A 21,836-nucleotide genomic window follows, 5' to 3' on the forward strand; every position below is an offset into this window, starting at 1 on the left:
ATATTGGGCCTGCAGCATGCTGGGATGAAATGCTACCAAATTTGTTCAAATTAATTACCTTGACCTTCATTCAAGGTCACAGGGGTCAAATAGGCTAAAAACCTTTAAACAACTTCTTATGAATAACAAAGAGGCCTAGAGACCTGATATTGAGCCTGTGACATGCTTGGATGAAGGGCTATCAAGTTTGTTCAAATGAATGACCTTGATCCTCATTGAAGGTCACAGAGGCCAAATTGACTAAAATATTTTAAACTACTTCTTGAGAATAACTAGGAGGTATAGAGACCTGATATTGGGCCTGTGACATGCTGGGATGAAGGGCTACCAAGTTTGTTCAAATGAATGACCTTGATCTTCATTCAAGGTCACAGAGGTCAAATATGCTAAAATCTTTAAACGACTACGTTGTATTGTGCTAATAGTCAGATGACCGTTAAGGCCCATGGGCCTCTTGTTTACTATGAGATAGTCCAGGGGCGTAGAGATCGTAGGTGATCGGAACCCCTGGAGTATCGAGGATGTGTACAGTACAGCACGTTCGATTTGTTTTGCGCGAGTTTAAACACAAGGACCTTAAGGAAGAAGTTAAATGTTGGTGGATGACAATAGTAATTGAAGCACAGCAGACAACATTTTGTTGTTGAAAATCTGGACATGGCAAGAACGGCTATCCCAAGAGAAAATTTGATCTTGGGATGATGCGTGGCATACGTAATATATCTATACAAAAAAAAATATAGGTAACCGGTCACTTGCGTCTTTTTTTAAATATTATTTTCCTACTTTCCACGTTATAACATATATAAAATGGCATAAATTTTTCGATGTAATTGTCTGATTTTATATAAAACCGTATTTCCGATATGGAACTAGAGTTTGGAAGAAGAAAATAATTGATACAATGATAACAAAATGTATTTTTGACGATTTAAAAATAATTAGGCCTAGCGGAAATATGTGCTAGATGACCAACTAAGCACTGGTAGGATGATCATCTCTGGTAAGTTTTCTATTTGTCTTAGAACTTGAATTTAGCTTTACCTATTCTATTTGTGAACACGCGACATTGTTATATCATGCCTTGTAGATTATAATGCTATTCTCAATCCCGGTTGCTTCATATGCTTTGTTATTAGCTTTAACTTTTTTTGTCGCAATAATTGCTCCTGAATTTTACTGCCCTTATCCGATAATTTGATAATTCCGCTTTGTTTTCAAAATGCCATAGTAATTAGTTATACTTTTAATTAATATTTTGTAGTATTCTCGTGTTTCTGTTGATCATTTATTTTCATAAACATAAATACGCAAATGATGATTGTATTTCATGCAAAAAAAGTTTATCATGAAAGTCGTTTTTGTATCAGTCTTCAGATCTGCTGATTTTTCATAAAGAGTAATTTTTGTATAAGGCCGCAGAACTAATTCTTTATAAGTACTAATTGTTTATACATAGTAGGTTTTGTACATAAGTCTTGTTGTATGTTTGTTTGTTTGTTTGTCAGATGGTGGGCTAATCAAATCGACACTCGTCCGTCCGTCCTTCCATCCGTTTACAATTCTTGCCGACAAGCAGCCAGCTTGGATTTTGATAGTTGAAGTGAAGTTTGTTACTGGTATTTCTTAGAGAGAAGCAAAGGTTCTGTCTCAAATATCATTTTGTAGGTTTCTCTATAGGGCCGTAGTTGTGCATATTGCATTTGGGATCCGACCTGTCTACAAGGTAGCAAACAGGAATCTTGGAATTTAATAGTTGAAGTTTCGCACCCCAACTTTTCAGAACTATTGATTGTTTTTATGCAAAGTAGTTTTTGTTTATGTATTGTATAAGTCACCAGACTTTTTTATTGTTTTATACAAAACAGTTTTTGTATGAGTCATCAGAAATATTGATTGTTTTTTATACAATGTAGTTTTGTATTAGTCCTCGGAACTATTTTTATTTGTATGTCTTCAGAACATTAAATTGATGTTTTTTAACACAAAAATTAACTCTATAAAAACATCCATCCTGTGTACAAACAAAAAGATTTACTTTACGAAAAAAAAACATCCATCCGATGTACATATACAACAAATCTACAAAAATTAACTCTACCAAAAAACATCCATAAGGTGTACAGACAAATCTACAAAAATAATTACCAAAGCATATATATATATATAATCATCTGTTTTCCCGCTATGGTCAAGGTGCTCGTCTGTATAGTAGGGATTATAGGGTCAGTATGTAGGACACGTATATACTGTTCCTATTTCTGTTCCGTACAAAAGCCCATTTGTTCTACTTTCATTCGCCTTCAAAGCCGACGTATTGAATACACTAGTATTAAGACTGTTGTATCCGTCCCATTTCCGATATTCACTTCACTTCCGTAACTTGTACCATTTACATTAAATATCCAAAAATCCACGTGATTCATATATTACACGTTCAAACTTTTCATTGATGTTTCCTTAGTAATGTTTGTATTTTTGTCTCAATTAAAAATAATAAGTTCGATCTTAAATTAGATATTTTTTTGTTTTTAAGTAGTCGAATTAATTTTATACCTATTCAAATTAACCAAACATTATATTCGTTTATTCCATCGCTTATAGCTTCTTGTGTGTGATCGCAGCAGCTTGGATCATATAAGGACAATACTCAGTGATACAAATCATGATAGCATGGGAAAAGATAGCAACATATGGGCCCGATGACAAATAATGTAAATAGTAGTAGCCACTGTGGGTGGAAGTCAATTACAAGAAGAGTCAATTAAGTCAATCAGGGAAGTTTTAAAACATGTATTAAGGAAGCACTGACAACCAGGATGTAATGACAACAGGTGTCAAAATACCAACAGCCAGAATCGTCTTAGGATGGTGTCAAGAGACGCATACAGTCATGATCAGGATACTTTATAAACATGCACCAATAGCCAGGATATTTTATAAGAAAGGTGTTAAAAGACAAATTCATTAAGGTTCATCATGTTATCAAGAAAACATCGACGGTCAGTATTTAACCTGACTCTAGCTTTTCGTGTTCCCTGGGGTATCGAGAAATCCAACAATCGGTCTCTGACGGAATATATTCTGATGTCCCCATATAGTCGTAATGTCTTATCCTACAAATAGCACAGTGTTGCTTATATGAAATAGACACAGGCGGTCACGTGGGGATATGATTGAAATGTACAAAATACTTTCTGGAAAATACGATAAAGATGTTCAAATGTTGTTCAGTCTAGGACAGTTAAGCAATTTGAATATGAACTCGATTCACATTGGAAAAATCAGCCACTAAAGTATTTATACACTGAAAAAATAAATCCGTGAATTTCTAAGAGCTGACTATTATAGGATTATAAAAAATCCTGTACATGTTAACATGTATGTTGTCAGAATAAATCTATGTATGTATCTATGATAATCCCACGTTGAATTGGTTATGTATTCAGTAGAATTCCCTAGCTATGTGTTGTCCTCATAAGGAAGATACTTGACTAAGTGGGTACATTCCTTGATATAAGTAGTAAATGTCGTATGTATTCTTAATGAGAAGACTATTTGTAAACCGAATTCAGGTCCAGTATTTAATGACGTCACACAACATCCACTGTCTTGAGTGTTCTGGCGACATCATCTTCACATGTGAAAATTCAGGTCAGAGGTTATTATGTATGGAAACAAAACACGACAATAAGGCAAGAAAAATAATATGTCTGTTTAGGGTTACTCGACCAACCCTAACTTTTTACCTCCGACCCTAATTTCTTTTCTACTTTTCCAGGAATAAAAATTAGTCGGGATTCCGATCTCGGATTCCGGTTCCGGCCATTATTTTAGCGTGAAAGACACTAAAAACAAAAAAAATCCTCCCGACCTGCCGACCCTATTTTTCTGCCAATCTAACCCTAAACAGACATAATTTTTGTTGGTCTAAATGCTCTTTAACAATTGGTGAATTTTACAGTACGATCACCCGCTAAAATGGTGTACAGTGTGCCATGTGTTTTACTTAAACATTGCAAGAAACAAATAGATGCTATTTAAAAGCAGAAAGAGACCTTTTAACATCGTCTTGATTTACTTGTTTGATTTCCCCCCTTAATATTTGCCCAATTAATCTCGTACTATTTCATTGCATATCGCCTACTTGCCACCAATTGATGTTATCAGGAGATATCACTCGGAAAATGAAGATGATGATATTCTTACTTACAGTCAGTGTCAATCCGTATTTGGTCAAATACAAAAAAAAATGTTTTTATACCTATAGGTAGATATTGGGTGGTTTGTAATGGCTAAAACAATTAAGGTGTCTGAAATAAGTGATATTTACAAAAAGAGAGTTTGGACAGTGTAACCGAGTTTGATGATTGCTGGTATACCTAATTGTTATATCTCTCGGTTGTCTTGTAACCTTATTATACAGCAGCTTTTCATTGGCGATATTCTTATGCACGAGTAAAACGTATATAAGAAGAGACGCGTCACTTTAAGATGTATTGTCCAGTCGTGTATCCATACCAACTGCTATGTTAAAGTGGGACACTAGTCCGTGCTTGTACACTTCAGCCTCAGAAAGCCACGGAGTATCATCTATACACGTACAGTATCTACAATATTACACGGATCACTACGCGAGGATGTTTACCGAACAGTAGCGGCAGAGAAGATATGTGATTATCAACTAATATATGAATTATATTAATTTCTCCCGTGTCCTATTTTCAAATTGTCTACATGAACCGATTGTTATTAGTAGTATTGTTATAAGCGAAATTATCTTACTCCGAAATGGAAGAAGAACTCGATCCTATATTTCAACTGATTATTAGCCGGGAGGTGGAGAAAGGCTATGTGAATTTCAGCACGGACGATCTGCTGAGCAGCCCATTGGAAAACTACCCTGTCCAGTCCATAATGTTCCTGGTGGCTCTTGTCATGTCCTGTATTGTGGGGATAGTAGGAAACACACTGGTAAGTTTTCATTTATAATACTCTATCAACACGCAGTTGAACTATAGTTTTGTAAAACGTTCCTAAATCAACCTTAACTTCTCCATAAAAGGAAAACATTACAGAATCCCACCATTCCCACCATTTCTTGTTATTGTAAACTGTCTTTCGCGGCTACTAAATTTCACGATTTTAGTTTCAAAGCTAACTCTTGGAGATTAATTTTCGCGGATTGAAAAGCTATTTGAATTTCCCTTCAATATTATGATACTAGTACATCTAGTGAAAACATTCTTTCCCCGACCAGGTTACTCAAATATATTTTTATGAAGTTCATAACGATCAATGTTTTTAACGAAGTGATTTCCTTGGCCCCCATATGTTGGTGGTATCGATGTTATACTATATATTTATTGGTGGAGATAAACGTTCGCCTATTCACTCCGGTGGCGAAATTCGCAAAAATAGATAATACGCGAAAGAAAGTTTGTTTATAGAAATAAAATCCATAAAAGCAAAATGTATTGGTGATGTCAGATTGTATGCCAGATAAGTGTTTATTATATGAATTGGGGTTATGTCTCGATTACTGAATTAACCTGGTAAGTGATACATGGACGTCTTGCTAGACCTTGTTACATTCTTTATCAAGCTGTTGAGCAACCCACAAATGCACATGTACATGCAGTTTTTTATATTTTGCTTAAATTGTGTGTAAGTTAATGTTCTTTCTGTGAGTGTTATTTTCCGTTCTTTTAATATCAAGTCGTCCAAATTGTAAACAATTGAATACATTCAAGTATTATTCACATGTCTATTTTAGATATATATACTCAATAAAGCGGATGTACTCGTCTTTATCTACTAATGATTACCAACAACATATGAGAATATATATTACATATCATGATATGTTCCAAAATATTAAACGGTGTGTAGAGATGGAAACACGGGTGAGAGGGGAGTATGGTATTGAACACCCTTGGATATAGTTATCTATTGCTCTCAGCAAGCCAAGATGTTTTGCAAGGATAAACAAAAAAAGTAGCAACAAATTGCATTGCCAAGCAAATATGGCAAAGTAAGGATGAAAATTGATATAAATAAACCAATAAAAAGTTATTGGCAAGCGATGATGAAATTTTTAGTATGGAATGGGAATTTAGTTTGAAATTCCATTTAGTTTGAAATTCCCTTGCGGTGCGAAGATGACAAAGTACAGACAGGATGAAATGAAAATGAAGCATGAAATATCAATGGTCAAACAAAGTTGATTTGAGATTTTAGCATTAAGTACCGTTAGCAGGCGGAGGTGAAGAATATATAATGACAGTTTAATGTAGCAATAAAATTTCCATGGGAAAAATATGATAAAATGAGAATTTAGTATTAAACACTACTGACAGCCTGAGGTGGGGAAAAGGTGAAGATTGGATGTAGCAATAAAAACCCATTGGAAATAGTATACATGTTGAGATGGCGATAAAATGAGAATATAATATTAAATATCTTGCTTCCTGAGATAGGAAAAAGGCGAAGGTTAGATGTAGCAAAACCTCGGGAAGAGGAGATGGTGAGATGATAAGAGAATACCCCGTAATGAACAGATTGTTTTCATAGAACACCTTTGGCAAAGAAAGTAAAGAAATAAAATGGGAAGTTCAGTAAACGAATATGTGATATACATACTCTATAATGATGAAGAAATAAAGCCTTATAGAATACCATTGGCTAGCAAAAATGGAGTAATAAACCACGGCAATATAGTACATGTATTAAATAGCCTTGGCAAACGAAGAACGGAACCAAAAGAAAAAGAAACATTGTGGTTATCAGTTCTTGCCATAAAATTTTAAAGATGCTCCACCGCTGACAAAAAATATTTTTCTCAATCAAAAACAGGAACAGACATAGTATATATCTCCAGGTACAAAAGTTATTTACTTTACACCATTACCACCATTGAAAAGTTTGAGCTTACCATTGTCCTTCAAGATAAAAATATTGAAAAATAATTAATTGCATCCCGAAAAAATTTCGTGCTTCTATATCCTATATGGAATGAAATACTGATTGCACATGCACCCAAAGCAAAATGAATTATCTTATATTAATTTTTGTGTTATTTAGACATATAAATACACAATTAAACACCATTTATTGTTCAAATGATAGGTATCGTTTTTGCTCTGTCGGCGGTAGAGCATCTTTTAAGTCTTAACATATTGCATCAAAAGTGTTGGATGGGATGTCATCTATCTGACGGAAATAATAGTGAGAAAATATATTATTTCAGCAGTACTTGACTGAATGACGCATATAATTCAAGTACTACGAGACAATGTTTACAGTATCATATATGTTATTGACACGACACAGCGGAGGTGTGAATCTATTTATCCTATTATGTATCACGTCTGAATCTGTTAGGTCATGCTAAAGTAAGTTAGAGTAAAGTGTCCCTATTTACATCCTCATATAACAATCGTGTAGTTCCCCTCTCCCCATCCTCATGCACTTTCGTCAAGTCTCCCCCACTTCATTGTTGATAATCTTATAATAAAACACAAGCCATCCACTAACAAAACTTCCTTTTTGTAATTTCATCAGAAGTGATATTTTTGATGTACTTCCTGGAGTAAAAATAAACTATGCGTCATATTTCGAAGAATATAAACTGTCCTGTTTTCATTCATAAGAAACTGTTCCATGAAGTGATTCAAGTACCTATGATATAATTGCCGATTTTCAGACATGCTCTTAAAATTTAAGCGATGTTCGCGTTTCAGATATTCTTTCTGTCTTTACCCACTATGTTATCTTTGTGGGATTTCAGATTCGAAAGTCTAATGATGATGCATTATTTTTGTTGAAATCTATCCAAATCTTTATACGTTGACGTACCATTGTCAAGTTTCATACATTCTATCGAAGTCTTCACAAACTGTTGCCGTGTTGATTAGGGTTTAGATATACGATCAAAATGTTTTGATATTTTATATTTATGTTACATTTATTTTGACAATTCTTGATATGATATCCACTGAAGATATTGTATGGTGAACAAAGCATCACTCCATGGTTTTAGCAGATTTTGTTTTATTCTAACTCAATTCTGATGAACCAATTGTATATAAAGAACAATTCTTTATCTATAGATATTGAATTATTTCAAAAATTTATCTAACCTTGTAATTTTATGGAGATCGAATGGAAATATTTGTTGATGTATATGAAAGACAAAGACATATTATATTCGTTATTTACAGAAAAAAAGACAATTCATTACTTTACTATCGATTGATAGCAAGAACGCGCCCATTTAAAATGTCTGTTCTAAAACTGACTTGACAAATGACAGAAATTCCCATAAGCAACTCTGCTTTTCATAAATGGTATAAAATGTTTCCAGTCTATAAATTACGATGACAAATCTTTATAAACAAAGAATTATATGTATATTGAAATAACAAATCATTTCAACAAGTCTGCTATATATACAAATGACTCCATGCAATTAAAGATTGCGGTCTATACGTACAATTGTAACAAGTATATTTAAGGAATAGATTTTTTACTTTGTTGAGGTTATGATGGTATAATGATAATGGAGCCCGTGTAAATTATCTAGTCCCTATATTTACAGTTTTTCACGTAAATGAATATTATTTATTCTCGCGGCAGTTGCATATTTTTTTTCATTAAATTACCCATATTTTTTCTCTCCCGTCATCGCCAACGAATTCGATTGAAGAGCTGATTGGAATCGAGTCATTCATATATTCCCACCAAAAGTGGGGTTGTGACCCCACGTTGCTACGCCAGCGACTATTCCCGTAACAATAGAATCGCTGCACGTGTTGTGCTATCATTATACACTGATAATGATAATACATGTACTAGAAAGCATGGTTGTTGAGTCCATGTCAGTGCAAACTGTAAATATTTCTTTTTCATGCTATAACTAATTATATTGATTTCTAGGTAATTGGTGCTGTGATTGTGAGTAAGCGACTAAGAACAACGGGGAATATGTTTATTGTGAATCTGGCCGTGGCTGACCTCATAATCGTCACCATAGTGGAGCCCTTCAACATATTGGGTAAGTAGTCATACTGCGTAAGCTAGCATACTGGGTAAGTCAGCTTACTTAGTAAGTATACTGAGTAAGTCAGCATATTAGGTAAGTCAACGTACTGGGTAAGTCGTCATACTAGGTAAGTCAACGTACTGGGTAAGTCGGCATGCTAGGTAAGTCAACGTACTAGTTAGACCAGCATACTGAGTAAGTCTCAGCATATTGAGACAGCATACTGAGTAAGTCAGCAAACTGAGTAAGTATACTGAGTAAGTGATTATAGTACATAATGTGATATTATATGGTGTTATCGACGGTCCGTATTTCTTTGTCCAGAATGACAAATTTATGTGATATTTTATGGTGTTATCGACGTTCCGTATTTCTTTGTCAAGGAATAACAAATTGATGTGATATCGGTGGTCCGTTTTGTCCGGAATAACAAATCAGTGTGATTTTTACAGGTGTTATCGATGGTCCGTATTTCTTTGTCCGGAACGTCTGGTGGTGCCACACCCTGTCTGTCGTCTGCGTTATGTCATGTTCCTCGTCCATGATGAATCTTGCCGCCATTGCTGTGAACAGGTAAGTTTCGTTCAAATTTTCGGTTTCTGTCTGTGATAATTGCTTGTATAAGATACTCTAATTTGAATTTCTTCTCGCTCTGACAGCTGACTTTGAAACTGTCAAGATGTTACTAAAAATCATGGTCCTTCATTATTTCCGGCTCTGTTGACAGTGTAAGACAATGTTGAGTTTCAACTGTTTAGTGTTACGTGTTTGAACCGTAAATTTTACGTTTGAGAAATAACATAGGTATTGGTGAAAAAAGTCTTTCTGTTTGCCATTCCTGTATTCGCTTGTATTTAATCGAATTAAAGAAGTACGCCAGGTATGAAATCCATTTCACCCTATCTTATACGTCCATTTCACCCTATCTTGTATGTCCATTTCACCCTATCTTGTATGTCCATTTCACCCTATCTTGTATGCCCGTTTCACCCTATCTTGTATGTCCATTTCACCCTATCTTGTATGTCCATTTCACCCTATCTTGTATGTCCATTTCACCCTATCTTGTATGTCCATTTCACCCTATCTTGTATGTCCATTTCACCCTATCTTGTATGTCCATTTCACCCTATCTTGTATGTCCATTTCACCCTATCTTGTATGTCCATTTCACCCTATCTTGTATCCTTCCCTACTTGTATGTCCATTTCACCCTATCTTGTATGTCCATTTCACCCTATCTTGTATTCATTCACCTATCTTGTATGTCCATTTCACCAATCTTGTATGTCCTTTCACACCTAATCTTGTATGTCCATTTCACCCTATTCTTGTATGTCCATTTCACCATAATCTTGTATGTCCATTTCACCCTATCTTGTATGTCCATTTCACCCTATCTTGTATGTCCATTTCACCCTATCTTGTATGTCCATTTCACCCTTTCTTGTATGTCCATTTCACCATAATCTTGTATGTCCGTTTCACCCTATCTTGTATGTCCATTTCACCCTATCTTGTATGTCCATTTCACCCTATCTTGTATGCCCATTTCGCCCTATCTTGTATGTCCATTTCACCCTATCTTGTATGCCATTTCACCCTATCTTGTATGTCCATTCACCCTATCTTGTATGTCCATTTCACCTATCTTGTATGTATATCGTATTTCACCATAATCTTGTATGTCCTTTCGCCCTATCTGGTATGTCCATTTCACCCTATCTTGTATGCCCATTTCGCCCTATCTTGTATGTCCATTTCACCCTATCTTGTATGTCCATTTCACCCATCTTGCATGCCATTTCACCCTATCTTGTATGTGATCGTATGAGTAGAGTATGCATTCTCTTGTATGTTATAGAACCCTTACTTTCTTACATGTTTTAGGACAAACACTATCGTGTGTAGTAGCGCATGCATTGACTTGAATGTAAAACACGCACTCTCTTGTATGTTATAGAACCCTTACTTTCTTACATGTTTTAGGACAAACACTATCGTGTGTAGTAGCGCATGCATTGACTTGAATGTAAAACACGCACTCTCGTGTATGTTATAGAACATTCTTTTCCTGTATGTAATATAACCAGAACTCTCGTTTGTAGAAGAACCCATACTTTCTTGTAGTTACAGAACCCTCTTTTCTTTATATCATCTTACCAACACTCTCGTACTAAGTATAACCCATACTTTCTTGTATGTTAAGTACCCATATTTTCTTGTATGTTGTAGAACCCGTGTATATTATATGACCCTCCTGTAGGTTATATAAACTGCACTCTTTTGTGTAATACGACCAACACTCTCGTATGGAATAGAAACCATAATTTCTTGTACATAATCGTAACCATGCTCTTGTATTGTTATACTGTATGAAGTATCCGCCTCTGTAAAGTATAAATGTCCCGACCGATTTGCCGTTGTACTTACCATCTCATACTCTGTATGCTAAAACTGCACTCATTCTATATTACCTGTCCCGTCTCTGAATCCCGTGATAATTAACTTTGTGATGGAAAGGAATTATTTGCTACAGTATCTCAGGGACTAAGGACAAATTATAAGCCTAAGGTTTATGTAATATATAATGTGTTAATACATTGACCGTGAGTTTGGAGTGTCTGCCAAATCCCTGTGTTCGGAAGTAGTCTTCTAGTTAATTGGTTTGTGTCTTATCTCTGGCGAGCGAGAGCTACCACAGGTGGTTGACGTAATGTTGTTATTTAGAGATATTTTATCGCTGTACATGTCATGAAAGATCCATTACGATGAATGTCAGTTTATCAGTCAACTAAATTAATGAAATTTAATAATAGCATCAGAAGGATGAAATCCTGTAAACAATTCTACAGATACAGACGAATAAAAAAAACCTCTAGATTGGTCCTTTTTAAGCTATTTAAGGATATTTAATGATAGATTTCTAGTAGATTGTAATATACCATCGATTGGAGAGACAAGTGACAAGCTACATATATGTTTGATTATTTGAACGTACATTCGCTTTCTGGCTCCAGGATCACGAAACAATCTTAGATTAAGTTAAACCTTAGCCAATCATTAATGAGGTAACTTTTTGTGATGCCATCTTTGATTGGCTAAGTCTATGCTTAAGACAGTTTTAGTTTGATGATCCTTAGGCATGGATGACAATAGTTATTGTCATTTTGGCGGGTAATTCTTTATTCCGCTCATCTGTGCCTAATTACGTTACTTTGTGGAAAGTTTGTTTTTATGTCAGAAGAATGTTTACTATTAAATTATAATTTTTATGTAGATTTATGTTTTTAAAGAAAATTGAATAAACGCGGTCATTTCAATCAGAGTTAAAGTATTGAGTATATGGTCTAGTGATGTCGACATATCTATCATCTCTTGTATTTCACATTCTAGACATTTTGTAAGAGGGGTGTACATGATGATCAAATCTAGAAATTTCTATAATTTTGCAGGTGGCGGACATAAGGTTATTTGAAATGAATCATAGAGGAGATATTGTATATATCTAGATATTGGATAACTTGTTGTGAGAATGTGATAGGAGTGCTTTAAAATGTATCTCATCAGACAGTATTTCCGTTAATAAGATACGAAGTTCACGGGACCAGCAGGCTTAGGTCGGTGTTGAGCGTCATTCTCCGAGTGTTCTCTTCCGATGGGAATCCAGAATCTAGAGCGTGTTTGTTTACTGACAATGACACACACATGGACGTGTCCTATATATTGTTTCACTCGCCATCAAGGAAGGTCAGGTCACATCTGTATTGGGGGTATAGCCGTAATATGTGTTTTGATAAGGAAGTACAGGTCAAATCGAGTTTTCCTTATTGTATCGCCTCACAATAGGATAGTTTTCCGACGGGCGTCGTCGTCAACGTGTAGGTTTTGCGTTTAGCTCTGTTTCTGAAACAGTAAAAGCAAACCAAATACCAAAATTTGAACATGAATTTATTAGGTCGAGTATCTGAGCTTTATTCACTAAACAGCATATAATTTAACCATATTAGTCTAAATAAATCCTCAAAACACAATAATATAGTAATTGAGGTCAGTTAAGGTGTTCGAACTTGAAACCAATATAGACCCATCTCGAGTCCAATACCTGATACTGACGGTAAATCGATGTTTTTTTTCCCTCTGGTACTCAGGTTTTCATCCTCTCAAACTGGCACTGTTACTGTAACATAAAACAAAATTGACTTTAACTCAGAACAAAACAATGCAATGTTTTTTGGTTCTTTTTTTAATTTCCGTCAGTTTAGACAAAGGTTTGGTTTGGTTTGATTTTTTATGTCCTATTAACAGCCAGGGTCTTACAAGAACTCATTTTTGTGTAATTTTAGGTAAAAAGTCACATTTTTCGATATTTCAATATAGGTTTTCTTTTGTTTTTACAGATACATCATGATCAACAAAAACCACTATTACAACCAGATTTTCACCAAAGGGAAAACACTCCTTCTCTGTGTTCTCGTCTGGTTCGTTGCGTTTCTCATCGAGCTGCCAAATCTGGCCGGATGGGGAGGACACACGTTTGATCTGAAAACCTTAGGATGCTCTTTCGACAGGCTTATCTCCCTTTCCTATACGATATTCCTTAGTGTGATGGCGCTGTGGCTGCCACTGATGGTCATCATGTTTTGCTATCTTAAGATTTATTTTTACGTGAAGAAATCAAGATTACAGATGGAGAAACAGATGAAAACACAAACGAAAAAGGAAAAGAAGAAAAGTAAAAGACAACGCGATAATGTCAACTTAGCTAGGACATTTTTCATCGTTTTTCTTACTTTCCTAATCTGTTGGACGCCATATGACTTGACATTGTTTTTTGATCGTGGTGATCGCTGGCCGTCATGGCTGTACACATTATTTCTCCAAATTGGCCATTTTAACAGCTCTCTGAACAGCATACTCTACGGGGCCACTAACAGGAACTTTCGCGAAGGTTACAAACAATTTCTGAGAAAGATCTGTTGTACATGCAAGGTGACCATTGTAGTCAAGATAAGCGGAGACAAAAAGAACTCTTTGACGGACTCGAGTTCTGGATATTCAAGTACTACTGACAACGCACATCACAAAATTTATCCTGCCTCTCATTATGTCTGAATTCTGTGAGGGGCATAATTTGAGTCTTAAGGCTCTGTTTAGAGAACAGGTTGTTTACTTTATAACAACCATTTTGTTTGGGTGGCGGAGTGAAGGTTTAAGCGCAGCAGAATGATTCAGAGGACGGATTTTAAGTGCTGAAGACGGCATGTGGTCATTGATTCCAGCTCTGATCCGTTAGGAAGGTGGACTGTAGGTCCAAACACAGTAGGGTAATTCATCGTATGGATTTATGTTTCGTTACCATTTGAATCTAGCCAGTTTTTGAAACTTTGGCCAGTAACACGATTAATTGTTCATGGATAAGTTATTTATATGTGATTGTTCGCTGAAAAATTATATGAAATAAAATGTATATTGTATGTGAAAATAAAATATGGTTTTCCAGTTTAAAAACGTCATTTGAAGCATTTGTTAATTTATTGAAAATGTGATAATATTTTAGCACATGTCGTATTTTACAGAGAAAGAGCAATGAAATGTTCGAAAGGTGTTAAAATGATGCTCACATGGATAAGGAACCTAAGGATAAAATCGTATAGAACTAAGATCAATAAAGATGGCTGACATCCCAAATTTTAAAAGACGTTTGTGTAATAAGCAGAATTTTACAAACCATGCTGAAGAATAACTTTGTGAAATATAACATTAATTGGAAAGGTCTAACTTCTTAATTAACAATTACTTGAACGGTTGGTAGTTAGTGTTTAAGCAAACCTCGAAACAGTATAACAATAAAACACTCTTTCATATTTACATGTGGATATGAAGGATAGGGATTTTCTGCCCAAGGGTCACAAAATGTTGTAAACCCCGAGGCTTGTCGAGGATTTTGCAACATTTTGTGTTCCCGAGTGTAGAATATCACTATCCTTCATATCTACGTATGAAAGAGTATTTTTCTCTCATATCTCGACGTTTTATCGCAATTTAACTTCTTTCGGTTGTTCACCATTTTAAAGTAAAATCGAAAAATTGCGACTGCAAGTTAATTCTCCATGCATGACAATTGTATGATATTTTCAATGCAAATCCCGTTACGTTGTTTGTATCTTTTAAAGTAAATTCAGTCTAGTTTCTGAAATAAAATGTTAAAATTGTACCAACAACATAGTAATTTTGTTGACGCTGTGAAGTCACAAGGCTTTATTGAATGTGTACTGTAGCTATGCAATACAGCCTCCGGTGACATGAGTGTATTTCCTTAGACCAGCCAGTATTACACGTGTAAGTATGAGAGAAAACAAATTATTGTCCTAGTTGGAGGGAGACATGCCTTTGGAAAGCAAAATGTTATGTCTGCCTACAGCCAGGGTAATACATGCAAAATGTCTTCATACTGGTTAGGAGGGTAGAATATTGCCCCAATGTATCCTCAATGATTTGAACATTACGATAGATTGATGCCAAACACAGTTACCCTGAACTAAGCATCAAACATTCCTTAACGATAAGAAAATTTCCATTACTATCTGTAATGCTTTCCTGTTGAGAATTTGGAGTAACGGAATTCCTTAAAGTTCAGGAATGTTGGTGAAACGGAGCCCATATGTTTGTATTTGGCTGGTTACCATCTGGCTATCGGCAGTCACAACAAACATAGACGTTTTCAACAATTACATTTGGAAATGTGTCAGAATTGTGTTCATAATTTAAGATTCCTAACTTTCTTGGTATTTTAAAGTAGAAGTTATGATTACAGAAAATCTATATTATATTGTTGACTTTTGTTTTCGTCCATTTTTGTATGTTCATCGTATTAATCGTTATGATACGATACAGGATGAGGTTTGACATGTCGATATCCTTCTGTAAGTGAGACATATTATTGATGTTAAGGAATTCTCAAACAGAACATTTTTACTTTGGTGACCTTATAGAATTTCAGTATTTCTGAAATCAATTCTTACATATATATTATAACATGGGACAAAGAAGTAATTCCAGCCGTGTGGACAAAATAGGCTGTCGAATTTTCAAGGCAGTCTATCTCTTTATCAAGACACACATAAAACAAACACGGTAACATGAAATATAATTAACAATAAAAGACAACACAAGACAAAGGAAACGAATGTAAAATAAATTACAGTTTAGCGCAATAAACCTTTCGGAGAGTGGAGGCCGAATAAGGGATATCAAAATTGTTATCATTTTAAAACCTTCAGTGTCATATTTGATAAAAAAAAATAAACATTGTACCAGTTTTATCTTCGACGAAAATTTACACGGCAGCCATCTTTGTGACTGGAATTACATGTTCCTTTGTCTTCTTTCTTGTCGTGAGAGCATTTTCAAAGATCAATGCTACACCTCCGACGAAATGTATATTCTATTAACAAGAAAAGTACTAATTTGTAATTTTTGAAACGAGGGGTATCAATTTGGTCCGTTTTTCGAACACTCATTGATAAGCAAAATACATTGTTGCATATTGTATGCTATTCAGATTTTTTCTGGGCCTAAAACTATAGCTAGTTTGCACTTTTGGAAACTCGCTGTGAAGTGCCCATAGTATGATAGCCATTTACATCGTATGTTGAATGTTTGTGCACAAACTCACGAATATCAAATTTACTTGTATGGAATTATGTTAATATTGTGGAATGCTTTCATGTTCCCCTTTTATTTTGCATTGTGATACAAATAGAAAAATTCGTGACAAATACTGGTGTTATTTGGTGAACAATTTTGGATTAGAGTTCATGTCATCGCTTCATAATTTATCATATTTTGATTTATGTAATACCTTGTTGGGTAAAGAATTATATGCATAGACTTCTGAAATCATGTGATTTGTATAGTTACGATTAGATCTCAACTGATTACTAATCATAAGAGTTTAACTTGTACATATTTTGTAAATATCTATTTGAGGTTGTATATTGTTTTTCATGTTAAATGTTATTTTTATGTAATCTTCAATTTTGGAGGAAATGAAGAAAACACATGTAATGGTAAGTTTTGAGGTTTCAATTTCTAGCAATTTTTGATGCTGTGAAACAGCAATCATAGGTACGCTAAGCAAGCCTGAGCACATCAAAACAACAATAATAATCCGCGATGAAAATTAAATGCTGTTTTGTTACTTTCACACCCTAATTGAAGGTATAAAATAATAAAACACACACATATAATAATTGTCACAACGATAATCGATGTGTACAATTACGCAATCAGTGATGTTTTCCAATGTTTACTTAGAACTATTTCGTTTTGATCTTGGTTCAGATCTTGTGTATTCCCGAAAATCACACACAACGCCTTCTTAATTTATTCATCCGCAGTAGATTTTCTTTGTTTATCTATCTAGGTAAATGGTACAAAATTGATGCTATAAATGATGATAAATTATGTTTGCTTTAATGATTTATACAAAAAATAAGATTTAAATGTGTTTGCAAAAGTCTTTTGTTTAGTTGACGTTGCGAACTATATCTTTAAATTACTACGTTCTCTTCCATCTAGAGATGTGAAATCTCGAGTTGCCTCACTTTAAACGTCATTGCTATTAGGCCTTTCATTGCAGGAATTAATTATTTGTAGCTACCTTTTAATTATTTTACTAAGATCAATTCAAACAAATACATATAGAAATTATACATGTGGTGTCAATTTCTAGTCAACATTAATTCCATTTGATGAAGATGTGAAAGCTCGAGTTGCCTCCCTTTAAACCTCAATACTATATTATCGTAGTGAAAGTGCACTGCATAACACTTGCTGTTCTATTTGTTCAAGCCGTGTTTAAACAAAGATACACAACATATTTGCAACAATGTTCCATAACATCAAAGGCTTGTTGTAAAAGGTAACCAAATTATGACTTTTTATTTGACAAAAGTATCTGGCCATGATTTATAAGTCAAAAGTCGGCAAAGCAAAGTGGTAAACAAGGAAATCGCAATATATTTCTGTTGTTATTAAAGCGAATAGTCGGGCAAGTGACTGTAAAATCGGTAAAAATGGTATTAATATATCCGGTATAATTTCTTATGAATAAGAAAAATAAAACTTTCCGTCAAAATCGCTGTACATGCGAAGAAAATAATAATATCTATGGGAATCCTAAAAGTCCTCCCGACCGGCTATAAGTGCAGTTCAACCTTAACGCATGCGCAACATCCACCACTGTCCGTAGTAAACAAAGCATGGCTACCGTAGTTTTGAACCAAAAGGTTTCCGCCAAAACAACCAACTGACTCACCTAAAATGCGAAAGGAAAGGCAATGGAGCAGCGACAATCCCAACAACTGACTTGGTAAACATTACGACGCATGGAGAGTGTTAATACAACTTGTTATAGTGAAGAGAACAGTTCAAACGAGCACGCGGCTCCGGACCGCTACTGTACGTACCTAGGCCTACTACCCGGTACTCCCTGCTCAGCTGATAGTGAGTGAGTCTTCGTATTTTGATCATTATGTAAATAGTCCCTAGCAGTATTTTTTCATAAATGAGTGGTCACATATGGTCACATGTTTCATACCTGTTCCCCAATCGCGTAAAACGTAACCCTGGGGTAAATAGCGGTTCTTTCGTGGGGCCTCTTTAGGGGTAATGAGTGCCCTGTATATGTACAGTTAGAATGTAACCGCTAGTGCATTATCAAGCTAAGATTTGTTTCAATTAATCTATAATATTATGCTACCGGTAAATACATACAGTTCTGATGTATATATTAATAGATTTTTAATTTGTAAATTTTTGTTTTGTACATGTTCTGGTAGTGTTATACACATACATTGTATATAAGATTTACATTGTAGGTTAATTGGTAAAATTGTATTGTATATGTTCTGATATACACATATACATATGTACATGTAGGTTTTAGCTTGTTCTTTAGATATATTTGGAGGACACATACAGTATTATTTCTGGTCATAATAATAAATAGTGTTTGTATATTTATTACAACTGTACCTGGTTCATGTGTATATGACAAACTTTACAGAGTTGAAATGTACTGCAGCCATGTATCATTTATAATTATTCTGAATTTTTGTTGGAACTATAGATAATGAATTTTGTATCTTTTTTGAAACAATATTTGATTCTATCAAATGCATCAGTGACACATTCACAACTTATAAAATGTTTTCTCTAAAATAAAAAAAAAACCTGTAGAATGAACCTACATTTATTCATTTATATATATTTGAAATTGATCATTTCAATTTTTGTCATATTCAACAGATATAAAAAATTGTTGGTTCTTTTTTCAGGCACCATGCATGCATAGTGACATGAATACAGAAAGTTCATCCCTTGGACCTGTATACAAGTGTATGTATACATATACATACAATTAGCATCATATGAAGACTGAAGAATGTTGATATGAGTGCTCTTGAAAGTAAACTTTTCCAATATGGACCTAGAAGATCATGAACAGAACATTTAAACAGTATTAATTTATTAAATGTTCCTTTCAACTGTAATCATTAAATAAAATTATGATGCAATACTTTTTCATTGTTTAACTTTGTAGAAATATTTGTTTATATTAGTCCTCTAGATCCAGTGATTATAATTCTTGCATCCATATGCCTGCCCATTTGTTTGTCAGGGCTTGTGAGATAGCTTTTCAATTACTTTTAAAATATAAGGATTTTTTTTACATATAGCAATATAGATACCATTGTCTTAGGATTTCTAAATTCTACTTTACAAGAGAGTAGACTCAACATATAAATAAAACCATAAAACTAGCAAGTTATCTGAAATGTTACAAATCTTTTTTGTCTGAACCAAATTTCACATTTATTGTCTATGTGTAACTTGTACATAGACCATTTATGTATTAATACTGTAGTAACAGTGATTACAAACACATAGACTAAAATGTAGTATGTAGTACTATGTACATCTGTCTTTGATTTGAGTTCTAAACAAAAAAGTGGTACCTATTGGGAAGTTGTGACTTGGGCGGGGGGTGAAATACAGAAGAAATAGCTACACATGGGAAAAAAATAAAGATATACAGTACCATATGGATTCAAAGTTGCTCCAAAATCAATGAGACTAAATAACAAAAAAAAAGCCATGTAAACCCCAAATATCCAATGACCAGATCAATGATAAAGCACCATTCCACTTCCAGTTATCTGTAGCTATTTCTTCTATATTTCAACCCCCCACTCAAGTTACAACTTCCCAACCTCATGATTCTTGTCTTTTAGCCCCCCACCCCCCCCAACACACACATACCTGATTGATTTTCATGTTATTTCAGGTTCCTATTCAGGTATTATTCCTAAAAACCAAAAAGGGTATACACACTGTGTACTCTCAAAGGAGGGGAACCACTTCATTCAAAAATGTAATTTACAATTTCATCTTAATTTTGAAATTTTCAATTTAATTATTAATTACTGGACTATTAAAACAGTATAGAACCCCTCGGCTACAGACAAAGTACTGTGGTACACATTTCTCTTAATTAATTACTTTTCTTCAACTCAATCATCTTTTTCTCCAGAGCACAAAAAAGAACAGGAAACAACAGAAAAGGAAAGTAACATACATGTAGGCCTATATGTTTTCTGGAAATATATATGATGTGTTAATTCTCACAGCATAGGCCTACATGAATGTGAAGAATTAAATATTATCAATGTTTGAGAGAATTTCCTAGTTGTAATTCTATAGCAGCTACATGGAATGTACGTTTACATATATACATTGTACGATACATATACATCATAAAAGTTTCTTTCCTTCCAGCTGGACATTCATGTCATCTCTCTCCAGAACTCAAATATTGTTTACAAAAAAAAAAAAAAAAACAACCAGAGACATAGATAATTAATTAAATCTTTGCAAAAAACTACACGAATAACTGAACACATATATTGTACTTGTAAAATATCTATGTATGAGCTAATTTATTTTCACATCTTTGACAGCTACACGCATGGACGTTCTATGGAACGTTTTCGTGTGGTTTTAAATGGGAAATTATGTTACGATTATTTGTATTTAACCTTCATGATTCGGTTGATGTAAAATACGACGAATGCGATGCTGCAATAATTGCCCCTTGCCGGGGCCCCATCTCTGCATCGGCCGAATATTTGTGTCGATTTCCATGTACAAGATGCTTTTATCGAAAAATTATTACAAAGCATTGTCATTAATGTAAGAATACTTCATTTGCATCAAATGTATCATCTCAAAACAACAATTTGCATACCGCATTAGTGGTTTATCACACGAAACGAAACCGACACGACTGAGAAACACATGTCCATGTTGACATTTCCACGCAGCCTCGTTTTCAAAGAGTTTGGCGAATTTATATTTAGAACTGTGCTAAATTTACACGGGGCTTCCCCAAAATTTCAATGGTGAAAACTGGACACCGCAAGCAGAACTTGACCATCATTATGGTATACAATGACTTTTGGAAGGCCAAAGAACGCATTTAGACTGGTTTCCTTTGCCCGACTATTCACTTTAACTTTTAGTATATTAATTAACTCATTTTCTTTTCTTTTAAAGAGACATTGATGAAATTGACAATTTCAGTAATTAGTATGTGTACTAGTATATAGATTACTTACACGCATTAAACGAAAATGGCACTCGGATTTTTACCAGATTTATTGGGTTAATAAATCTACTTATTTCAGAAATAAGAAATTTTAATATATAAAATAGATTTCAGTCATTT

The 21,836-nt window shown here is 34.4% G+C and overlaps 1 protein-coding gene and 1 long non-coding RNA gene across 2 annotated transcripts; both read left to right on the forward strand.

Annotated features, from left to right (window-relative positions):
- The first annotated feature begins 4,554 nt into the window (after positions 1-4,554).
- LOC138320827 (melatonin receptor type 1A-like) lies at positions 4,555-14,559 on the forward strand. The gene is made up of 4 exons (XM_069264081.1): positions 4,555-4,974; positions 8,938-9,055; positions 9,496-9,616; positions 13,444-14,559. Exons 1-4 carry the CDS (start codon positions 4,792-4,794, stop codon positions 14,156-14,158), a joined length of 1,137 nt encoding a protein of 378 aa, XP_069120182.1. The 5' UTR covers positions 4,555-4,791; the 3' UTR covers positions 14,159-14,559.
- Positions 14,560-14,890: 331 nt separating this feature from the next.
- On the forward strand, positions 14,891-19,631 carry LOC138320828 (uncharacterized). The gene is made up of 2 exons (XR_011208255.1): positions 14,891-18,557; positions 19,387-19,631. It is a non-coding gene; the product is annotated as an uncharacterized lncRNA (long non-coding RNA).
- Positions 19,632-21,836: the final 2,205 nt, after the last annotated feature.

This window comes from Argopecten irradians, chromosome 4, assembly GCF_041381155.1.
Source record: "Argopecten irradians isolate NY chromosome 4, Ai_NY, whole genome shotgun sequence".
Classification (NCBI taxonomy): domain Eukaryota; kingdom Metazoa; phylum Mollusca; class Bivalvia; order Pectinida; family Pectinidae; genus Argopecten; species Argopecten irradians.